This window comes from Amphiprion ocellaris, chromosome 12 (genome assembly GCF_022539595.1).
Source record: "Amphiprion ocellaris isolate individual 3 ecotype Okinawa chromosome 12, ASM2253959v1, whole genome shotgun sequence".
Classification (NCBI taxonomy): Eukaryota; Metazoa; Chordata; class Actinopteri; family Pomacentridae; genus Amphiprion; species Amphiprion ocellaris.
The window spans coordinates 27,021,984-27,033,730 of NC_072777.1; the positions used below are offsets into that span (position 1 = coordinate 27,021,984).

General features: G+C 39.2%; 1 protein-coding gene and 1 long non-coding RNA gene across 3 annotated transcripts in view; one reads left to right on the forward strand and one right to left on the reverse strand.

Annotated features, from left to right (window-relative positions):
• The window catches only part of ehd3 (EH-domain containing 3), a 28,312-nt gene extending 17,323 nt beyond the window's left edge, over positions 1-10,989 (reverse strand). The window contains exons 1-4 of one of the 2 annotated variants that reach the window (XM_023285021.3): positions 10,699-10,989; positions 10,039-10,290; positions 2,757-2,933; positions 31-128 (exon numbers count right to left, since the gene is read on the reverse strand). In XM_023285021.3, the coding sequence (XP_023140789.1) occupies positions 31-128; positions 2,757-2,933; positions 10,039-10,265 (502 nt within the window). In that variant the 5' untranslated portion in view covers positions 10,266-10,290; positions 10,699-10,989. Of the gene's footprint in view, positions 1-30; positions 129-2,756; positions 2,934-10,038; positions 10,291-10,622 lie in introns of both variants that reach the window. The other variant, XM_055015754.1, reaches the window with a different exon arrangement.
• Positions 2,928-10,675, forward strand: LOC118471299 (uncharacterized). The gene is made up of 2 exons (XR_008603445.1): positions 2,928-3,463; positions 9,892-10,675. It is a non-coding gene; the product is annotated as an uncharacterized LOC118471299 (long non-coding RNA).
• Positions 10,990-11,747: the final 758 nt, after the last annotated feature.

Sequence of the window (11,747 nt, forward strand, 5' to 3'; positions counted from 1 at the left end):
AACACAGGGATGTAATGGAGTCTGTCGTACCTCGACTGATTCGCTGTTTCTCTCCGGACAGAATTCCTGGAGTGTCGATCACACTGATGCTCTCCAGAACCGGGTTGGGAAGCTGAGCGCAAACAAACCTGCACATGGACAGAAGTGTAAAACGTTTTAACAACAAACATCATCCACCAAACCACTTCTCTGCTGCTCTCCCAGCTGAATAAATACAAAAGGTTAGTGGTCGTCCTCACTGCGAACCCTCTAATCCCCCCCAACACTTCTATCAGCGGTGGGCCCTTGCGGTGAGGACGTTGCTGCAAGAGTTGGCCTTTTTCTGGAAGCATGACTCTGCAGAGATGCCTGGCTGTGTCACACGCACTCCGCCGTTAACAGAGGAAAGCCTGAGCAGCGAGCAGAGGGAAATTCAATCAGGCAGGAATGTAGAGTCGTGGTGTGGATTCTCACTCGTACTCTCTTTGCTCTTTCTTACCCGCTGCCTTCTTTAGACTGTTCCTTTACGTTTACCTACTTCACCCTGGTATGACCGAGGCCTGGTCGATAAAAGGATACCAACACATACCAGACATAGACACTTCATCAATAGCAATAGAAAAAATAAGTTTCTCTAAAGAGTTCTTCAACCTTTTTCTCATGTCCATATGGTGTTTTTTATATGCTAAAACACACATCATGAGTTAAATACAGTGCCTATAAAAAGTATGAGCACTTCTTGGAAGTTTTCCCATTTTATTGCTCTTCAACACTGAATCATGGTCAATTTAATTTAGCTTTTTTTAACAGGAATTTGCAAAAAAGAACTTTCATGTCAAAGTGAGAACAGACTTCCATGCCCCTTTGGCTGCAGTTAGAGCATTGAGACATGTTGATAGGTCTCAATCCGCCTGAGCATTTAAACGCTGTAATTTTACCCCAATCTTTTCTGCAAAACTGCTCAAAGTCTGTCAGGTTACAGAGAAATTGTGAGTAAACAGCTCATTTCAAGTCCAACCACCAGTTCTCGGTTGGATTGAGGTCTGGACTCTGACTCGACCTCCAGAACATTCACCTTGTCTCTAAACCATTTCTGTGTCGCTTTGGCTGTTTGCTTCGGCTCATCATCTTGCTGGTAAACAAATCTCTTCCCAAGTCTGAGTTCTTCTCAGACTACATAAGGATGTCCTCCAGGATTTCTCTATACTTTGCTGCATTCATTTTACCCTCTACCTTTAAGCCTTCTATGGCTGCTGCTGAGAACACATCTTGATGCTGCCACCACCGTGCTTCACATCTTGATGCTGCCACCACCGTGATTCACATCTTGATGCTGCTACCACCATGCTTCACATCATGATGCTGCCACCACCATGCTTCACATCATGATGCTGCCACCACCGTGCTTCACATCTTGATGCTGCTACCACCATGCTTCATATCATGATGCTGCCACCACCGTGATTCACATCTTGATGCTGCTACCACCATGCTTCACATCTTGATGTTGCCACCACCGTGCTTCACATCATGATGATGGCACCACCGTGCTTCACATCATGATGCTGCCACCACCATGCTTCACATCATGATGCTGCCACCACCGTGCTTCACATCATGATGCTGCCACCACCGTGCTTCACATCATGATGCTGCCACCACCGTGCTTCACATCATGATGCTGCCACCACCGTGCTTCACATCATGATGCTGCCACCACCGTGCTTCACATCATGATGCTGCCACCACCGTGCTTCACATCATGATGCTGCCACCACCGTGCTTCACATCATGATGCTGCCACCACCGTGCTTCACATCATGATGATGCCACCACCGTGCTTCACATCATGATGCTGCCACCACCATGCTTCACATCATGATGCTGCCACCACCATGCTTCACGGTGGGGATGGTGTATTTGTGTTGATGTTCTGTCCTTGGATTCCACCCAACACAACATCTAGTCTAATGGCTACAAAGCACATTTTCTCATCAGACCAAAGAACCTTCTTCCAGTTGATTTCAGAGTCTCCATGTGTCTTCTGGTGAACTCTAGACCAGATTTAATATGAGCTTTTTTCAACAGTGTCTTTCTCTTTGTCTCCCATAAATAACTTTGATTTAAGACACCTATGATTCCTTAAAAGGAATCGTAGGTGTGTTAGTGGCCTCCTTCACTAGTCTCTTTGTTGTACAGTCAGTTTTTGAGGACGTCCCGCTCTAGTCAGATATTCTCATGTTCTGCATTCCTTCCATTTCTTAATGATGAATTTAACTGAAATTCAAGGGATATTCAGTGACTTGAAAATGTTCTTGTATCATCCCCTGACTGATGCTTTTCAGTATTTTCACAGAGTTTCTTGGAGTGTTCTTTAGTTTTCATGATGTAGATATATCCAGTAGTAGTGATTCACCAGTGACTGGATCTTCCAGATACAGGTCTTACATACATACGGTCTTCATACTACAATCACTGAGACACATTCACTGCACTCAGATGATCTCCATTGCATTGTGATTACTTTGTAGAAATCTGTTTTCACTTTGACATGAAATAATCTTCTTTGGAAGTTCTTGTCAAAAAAGGCAAATCATATTGACCTTGATTGAATGTTGAAAAGCAATGAAAGGGGAAAACCATCAAGCAAGGTAAATACTTTTTTATAGGTACTGTGAAATGGGAAGTTTAATACTGTGGATTTTTTCGCTATATCGTCCAGCCTTTGTATAACATTCTGTACTTTATAACGTAAATATTTGTGTCTGAGCTTCTACCTGTTGAGAAATGCGTTTCCGAAGGCATTCAGCTTCCTGAAGGGCTTCTTGGGGTCGACAACCAAGGCATTGCCGGGGATGACGCCTTCTGTGTCGCCGTGCATCACCGCGATGAAGGAATCTGTGGTGGGCTCAGGGCCGATCCTCATCCCCGGAAAATCCTGCTCCAACAGGTAACTGCAGATGCGATAGAAGGAGATGCCGTTAAAACAAAACAAGATAAGAAGCTGATGAGCTTTACACCAGGTGAGAATAAATCAACCATACATGAAAACCCATTTGGTATGCTGGAATAATCCTTCTAGATCAACTTACCTGAGACAAAAAACAATAGTGTGGAGTGTATTATATAGTGTAAGGCCATTAAAATAACCATTATATCCAGTTTGAAGTATCCGTATGTGTTCAGTCAATGACAACAGACTGTTCTATTATATCTGGAGTCTGTAGCCTCATATACGTCCCCCATGCTTTTCCATAACTACAAAACTGAAAAGAAATTGGTCTGGATGGTTACACACAGTTCAAAAATAACCTGAAAACTGGTCTGCCTTCAATTAGATGCTGCTGGAACAAAGATTAGGGGAGTTCTACATGATCGTGGGCTGGATTGCTGCCATTCACCAGCTCCAGAAGAAGCAAAATTAAATCTGCTGTAGACCACATGGACAAAGAAAAGACCTTTAAGGGGGAAGCTTCGTGATCAGGTGAGACAAAGATAGAGAACATTCACTAGATGAAGACTCCTGAAAACAAACAGGCTCTTACTGTGAGTGACACATGAGCAAAAGTTGAACTATTTTGGTTATTTCTACTTACAGATTGTTGCTTTTTTGTGTATATTTGTGTTTTCCTCAGATTAAAAAGGGAAAAAACTGTCACATCTATGCATTAATCATGGTTTAGCAATATTTCACAATCTGATGACAGTTTGTGTGTTTGTTCGGATTAACTGAGGTTACAGTTTAGTTCAGTTTATGTATATTTAATATTACAGAGAAACTTTTGTAATCACCAGTAGGTTGTTGAGTAACAGAGACTCCTGTTTGTTATACAATCACTTGAAACAACTTCGTAATTTGTGATATAATTCACATTTTTTGCATTTGGTTTTGTTGATCCTCCTAACTTTTCGGTTGCACAGAGGAGCGAAGAGTTTTTTTAAAGAATCTGCTGCAAACCTGTGTATATATGTCTTTTTTTTTTTTTTTTAAAAAGACACAAAGAATAAAGTGATTTTGATGAAATATCACAATTTTAGGCCTAAATTTGGTTATTTTGCAGGTAAAACTCCATAGTCAGACATGATATGTTCGAGGATGGTTGGAAAGTCTCACAAATCTTTTTGTTTTTTGAGTTTCTGACAGATAAATGGTATCTTTTTTGCTAGTTTGTTAAAGATAACATGCCTTTCAAACTTGTTTTTTGGGGTTCAGAGCATTAAATTCATGAAAACCCGTTAATTAATGAACTTTAATGAAGTTACTGGACTTGAAGACAAAGCCAAGCTGGATGTTTCTAGCCTTCATGCTGCACTTACATAACCATCAAATTGTGCACAGACATCAGAGATATCTGCTCTCACTCGCATATTAGCAAAAATAGTTCTCAAAAATGTCAGACTAGTCCTTTAAGAATCAAAGCCAACTTTTTAATTTAAAGCTGAGAATGTGAAGCACTCAACTGTCAGAAATGACTCTCGGCAAATAATGAGCTGCAGAAAGTGGATCTAAAGAGGAATAAAGACTCAATATTCTCCAGCATAACCTCAAACTATCCCGTTAAAGTCCTGACAACATGGAGAATATGCAGACTGGACTTCTAAGGGCATTTTTGGTTAAATATATGACCCTGCCAGAGGCTTGTTTGCTCACAGATAATCAAAAACAGCTGAGGTGGAGAAGGTTTGTGGACAGGAACATGCAGTTCTATACACACCACAGTATACTCCTTAAAAATCTAATATGTTCTGCTGCAGAAAGTATCCTGACTTCATCTGGAACAGCTGACTTGCATCTGCTTCAGATGTGAAAGTTCAAACCCTCAGCTGTTGACTCGGTGACATCACACGAGCCTCAAGTGAAGATTGGTGTGTTTCTGTTAGTTTCACAACCCCAACAATGTCAGTGCTGACCATAAAAACAGATTTAAGGCTGCAGATTTACGATTGTAGGGGTCGTACGTCTAAATTGCGAGTGTGGGATGTTAACTGTGAGCAGATGTAAGGATGCAGACACCTTGTCAAGGGAGGCAGCAGTGCCTGGTAGAGCCATCTCTCCGTTTAACATGAGCCACAATGTGTGTGCAAAGATTGTGCAATGTATATGCACGAGACTGCGTGTTGGAAATCACAGATACGCTGCGGGTATGTGCAGCTCATGTCACGTTATTCTGCTTTTTGTGCATTTTAAAACTGAAATTTAAAGCTCTGAAGCATCTTTTGTCATATGAGTGAATCTGCACGAGCAAATGTGTTCAGTCACCTTGAAGGAAAACTTATATTCTGGTGATGCCGTGCATTTTGACAAGGAAAATCAATATATTCAGCCCAAAACTGCAAACAGGCTCAGATTGCTGATCTCTGGATATCTGTTTTATCTTCCATCAGCACCCCTTCTCCTCCACCTGTTCCCTCGTTCTTTTTGCTGCCAGACAGATATTCATTTACATTCTGTGACTTTTTCTACTTCATGTCAAACCAAATCTGATTTTAAATCTGCAAGATGCAAGTTTTGTCGCCACCTTTTAATAGCATTTTCTTTTTTGGACTATAATCCTTCCTCATTATTATTATTATTATCCGCAGCATCACACATTTTTCTTGGTCTCCGTCTCCATCACTACAGTTATACACACCAAGAGATTTACTTGAACCTGATAAATTTAACCTTCTGAACCCCAAAACCTGGTGGCAGGGCTTTGAAATTCACCAAAATGACCCCTTTTATCAGTCACAAACTATGAAAAGAAAAAGTATGGTTGGATTTTTAACTTTCTACCTCATGTGACATGCTGTTCTGTCAACAAAAAAAAAATTACCAAATCTGAGCTTAAAGTTGTATTTCATCAAAATCACTTCATTCTACATATCTCATTCAAAACAAATCATCAAAAATAAACTATTTGAAATTCCGAGTTTTCAGTTGAACTGCAGGCAGTGTTTCCACGGAGAGACTGAGAGGAAAATCAAACCTACTGGATCAATACTATAAATGCAGCATGGCTCAAAAACAGTGAACAGAGGAGCAGGTAGTTGGAAGATACATCCAGCATGGTGAAACATCTTTCTACAGCTGATGAACAAAACAGAGAGAAAAAAAATTCTAGAGGCTGGAACCATGGAAATAGTTAAATATCTGTAGTATGTGGGGACAAAAAGACCACAAAGAGGCACAAAACGACATAAACAAGACAAAAAATTATGAAAATGAGACCGAAAACGACCACAAGTTGTCAGCAAGTTGTTTGAAGATGCATTCAGCATGGTGAAACATCTTTCTACAGCTGATGAGCAGAGTAGAGAGAAAATATCTGTAGAGGCTGCAAACATGGAAACAGTGGAATTAATTTTTGGAATTGCCAGAAAAGAGAAATCTTTGAATTACAGCTTAATATCCTTCTTGCAAAGATGACAGATTTGCTTTTCTTAACAAGAAACGTTGCATTCTACGAGAAAAAGGCTCGTAAATCTGATTCAAACACGTTGGAACACCGTTTCTGCAAACGTGAAAGATTTAAAGTTAGTGTTTATGTAGGAATGTGATTTAGTCAGTGTTTTTCATCTCTAAATGCAGTTTTTGAAGCACTTTGTTAGCTGGAATTTATCTTCAAATAGTGGAATTGTTTGTTTGAATTGCCAGAAAAGACAAATCTTTGACTTATAACTTCATATTGTTCTTGCAAAGGCGAGAAACTTGCTTTTCTTAGCAAGAAACTTTGCATTGTACAAGAAAAAGACTCAACTTAAAACTAGAGATGTCCGATATTGGCTTTTTGGCCAATAACCGATATACCGATATTGTCCAACTCTCAATTTCCGATTCAGATATCAACCGATACAGATACATGTGGGCTTGGAAATAATTCCAAACCACAGACATATTGTTAGTCAGGCACAGCAAGCTTGTTACTGCAGCCACACTTGTTTACACATTTCATGAAGCAGTTTGATGATGTCATCATTGTGCACGCCGTTAAATGTCGGCCAAATCCAGGTATTATTTTCTTGGTTTTCACGATAGGCAAAAAAAAAAAACAATAACGATATTGACCGATATTACGTTTTTATGCCAATATCGGGCCAGTAATATCAGTGGGTCGATATTATAGCACAACCCTACCCTAAACACGTCGAAACGCTGTTTTCTGCTAACAAACATCAGATTCTGAAATACTGTTAAATCCTGATTGGTGCAAAGAATCTTTTTCTTTTTCTTTTCCACCATAAACTCTCTGAAAAAAACTAAAAACCAGGCAGAAATCTCTAACTGGAAATAACCAGAAGAGTTCAAACTTGAAAAATTAACCTGCAGTGAGGAAAAAAACGCCCAAAAAGTGCTTAGGGTTTAGAGGATTATTCAAAGTTACGTGAACTTATTTATCTCAACTGTATTTCTTCGTAAAACTGCTGCACTCAGGCTTAAATAAAGACTTTTATTGTGACTTCTCTTCTGAATAAATGCATCAGCTGAGTGGAAAACAGGGTCGTCCTTGTAGTTTAGGTGAGATTATTAGAAACGGAGCTCTGAAATGAATCCTGCAGCTCCTTAGCAGCAGTTTGCACATTCTGCATGTCGCTGCTACAATGTTGGTCCGTGTGCTGACCGGGTGTGTTACTGTCAGTCAGAGAGAAAACGGAGAGGATGTTTCATGTCTTATAGCAGGAAGTCACTAACAGCATCCTCTCTGTGGCTTTCAAAGGCTTTGCTCACTAATTACCCACCATCCTCTGCAGCTCAGTGTGTTTGTGTTTGCGTTAGCAGCAGCTTAAAGCAGCTCAGTACGCCGCTGCTAACATTATCACCATCATAAACACCAGTTTCACAGACAGAACTTTGAGTCATTCTGAACAGATTTGAAGTGATTTTAAACCTTTCTGTCTTAAAGTTTTTCCAACAGGACTCAATAAATAGTCCAAAATGACAAGACTCGCCTAAAATCTGTCCAGAATGGCTCAAAATGGCATCTCTGAAATGACAAACAAAAACTCCAAAATGACTTAGAATTTGTCCAGTTTTGCTTCTTTTTGTCATAATTTCGTGTCTTTTGCTGGTGCAATGCTGCAAATTTCCCGAATGTAGGATTAATTATGAATCATTTCATTTCTTACCCCTCCCTTATAATTATTCTGATTTTGACTTTTATACTCTTCCTTGACATTTTAACACTATTTTTATTGTAAATACCAGCAGCTTTGCACCTTATGTTTTCGACCAGCGTGATTTGTATGTTAATTTTGTGTTCTTTTGCACATTTGTCTCCCTATTTTTTCCCAAATGTAAAGTGTGAGCTACTGGATCAATCTATCTTGCTGCCACACCAGAACAGAAAAAAATGGTCAGTATGATATTAAAATGTGAAAAGCTTCTATAGCTAACAGATGCAACAAAACTGAAAATGTTTGCACAAAACAGAGGAAAACTACACTAAACTGCACCGCAATGAGGTAGATTTCAGGGGAGATGCAATATTTAAAACGTGCGTTTCTCCCTCTAAGTAAAAATATGAACAAAAAGCAAACATTTACTAATAGAAACAACAATAACTCCAACAGCAGCATATTTCTATTTCTTCTGCATCTCAAATGTGTCCTAGATGTGCAGAAATTAAATAAGAAAAATTGATCTACAGGAGAATAAATGTCTGAAAGCAACACAGAACATCTAAAAATCTTGTTGCAATATGTTCCATTATAGTTTGAAGAGTAAACTGGTTTCCCTTTGAAAAAAAATACATATTTTCTACCATAAATTGACGCACAAAATGCAGAAATTGCTGCATGAAAATTCCCCAGATTGCACCAGTTTTTCATCAGACTCTCTACCCGAGTCGCCCACTGCAACATTACATCTAACATGGTGAGGAAACATGGGCAGCTTTACATTTTAATTAAAGAAAAGAGAGAACACCCATGTTTGCATACGTTTTCTCCATGATGTAAAGATCTGTGAGAGGTGGAGACTTCAGGGCGTGACAGCAACACTGACAAAAGTGACAACAACTGTTCAACACAATAACTTCTCTGTAGGACTTTTTAAGCTAGAATATATTTTCACATAGTGGAATTAGTTTGTTTGGAATTGCCAGAAAAGAGAAATCTTTGAATTACAACTTAATATTTTTCTTGCAAAGGTGATGAACGTGTTTTTCTAAGCGAAAAACTGAAATCAAAAATCTACTTAGAACCCATAGTTCAATGCTGTTTTCTGCTAACATGAAAGTTTTAAAGTGTTTATGTAAAAAAAAACTAATCGGTGTTGTAGTTTTTTTTTTTTTTTTTTTAAAGTTTGTTTTTCGCTTCTAAATGTAAAAATTTTATCACCTTTTTTTGATTGCCCTAATAGTTTTCTGACTTTTCCTGGTAATTACTTGGTTATTACTACCATTCTAATTTTTGTGTTTCAGTTTTTACATTGAAAATGACACATGTACGCAAATTTATGATAAAATCTGAGCCCAATAATCCTCAGTTGACCAGGACTCAAGCACCCCTCCTATATGCTCATCATTATTTCTATTTTTAACTGTGCTTAGACTGTCTGATACTCTTTTATTATAGTAAACACCAGCAATTTTGCACTTTCACTGTAAACAGCTGCAATTTTTGCACCTTATTTCTTCAATTATCCCAATTTGCAAGTTAATTGCGTGTTGTTTTGCACAATTTTTCCTTATTTTTCTTAAACGTAACCACTAATGAACCACTAAATACCTTGAATTTCTACCTAAGAAATGTAAAACAACTAATAAACAGAGTTTTCTTAGTCCAAAGTGAAGTGAAAACACGTATTCCCACCACACCCTGAAGCAGCATCCATCTGCATGAAGTCAGAGAAGCTGCAATGATGCAACAAGTTTGCACGCGTGTGTGTGTGTGTGTGTGTGTTGTGTTGTCTGTCAAATAAACTTCTTACAGATGTGGCATAGCTGTCAGAGGTGGGGCTGATGTTCTACTACAGGACTGAGGCTGCTGCAGGAGTCGGTTTGGGTGTGTCTGCTTCTCCCTCGCTATCTTTCTGGAGGCCTGTCATGAGTTTCTGGTGATGGTGGTGTGTTTCCTCACCGTATGAAGCTGGTCTTGCCGGTGGAGTACTGACCCACCAGGAGCACCATGGGCTTGTTGTCAAAGTCTGCATCCTCCAGTGCCGGGGAGTGGAACTCGTGGAACTTGTAGCTCTCCTCCAGGGGCAGCAGCTTGGTTTTGTAGAGCTTCTTCAGGCCTTCACTGACCGTCTGGAACACCTCCGGCTCCTTCTTCCTGCGGTCATCAGTTCCCAGCCAGCTGAACATGGTCGCTTGTGGTGTAATTCAACCTCTAGTAGGGGTGAATTTGCAACAAAAAAATGCAGTTTGTTGATGCACTAGGCCACTAAATGTGATTTCTTGTTTAAAAGTCAAGCTAAAAGTGAGATTTCCCCACATATATGTTGAAAATACTTAATTCTGCAGGTTATTTTTTTTTATGCAAATCTATTTAAAAGTCTTGAAAATAGCGTTTGTGTCACACTAATTGTATGTAAATGTGCACAAAAATGAAATATCAGCCTGTAATCCTGCACTAGATGTTAATTTTTAGGTTATGTTGAGGAATTAGTCTGTGCAAATGCCTAATTAAACTGCAAAACAATCTAATTATAAGGAATCCACCTGACTATTTAAATGCGCTCTCATCCAGGCCACTAATAACAACAATAATAAAACAGCGACTCAAAACGCCGCATACAGTTTGTTCCAACAGTGGAGAAAATCCTAAATCATCAGGCTCCACATCAGCGGATCCACCAGAATGCAGGAATCCGCAGATGATGCACCGAGCTGTGGTCACGGTTCCGTTATTGTTCCGCTGCTCTGCGCACAAAAAGCCGCACGAAGCTCCGCAGAAAAGAGCCGCTTTCTGCGCCGTGTTCCAGGCCGGTGGCTCGGTGTCACGGCTCGGTGCTGGATGTCGAGCAGCTGCCGTCCTGCGGCTCCATTTAAACGCGAGTCGAAGGAAACCCGAACCCCGCCGGAAGTGCCCAACGCCTGGCAGCCCGACCCTCCGAGGCCCCGCCCCCGCTGATGGAGCTGATGCCTGGCCGGAGGACGCCATGTTGGAGGAGGCGGTGATGGAGGAGCTGCGGTCCAATCACAGTGCGCCACCTAAAGGTCATAAATATTACCGGGGAATAGATTTTAACCCTCCTGATTTCATTTACGGGCACCAAAAAATATTGTTTCCTTGTCTGACAAAAAAATCCAAAAATTCAGCAAAAAAATTCCCCAAATTTCTGAAAATTTGCAAAACCTTCAGGAAGAAAATTCAAATAATTCCTATAAAGTTTCCCTTTAAAGTTTTATTTTTTTTTAAATCCCCAAAATTTGGCAAGAATATTCTTGTAAATATTTTCAAAAAATGAGTAAAAATCTTACAAAAAATCCTAACAATATCTAATGTGATTACATATATACCAGTAAAACTTCTAATATTTTCTTTAAGAACATTCACATAAAAAATTTTTTGTGACTGTTCTTAAGAAACATTTTTAACAATTCTTTTTTCCACAAAAAAATGTTCAAAGATTTCCCAAAAATGTGGACATCAGAAGTTTCACAATGAAAAAAAATAAAAAAAAAATAAAAAAAAAAAAAATATATATATATATATATATATATATATATATATATATATATATATATATATATATATATATATATATATATATATATATATATATATGCACATTTTCAAACTTTAAAACGGGTCAATTTTGACCCACAGGATGACACCAGGGT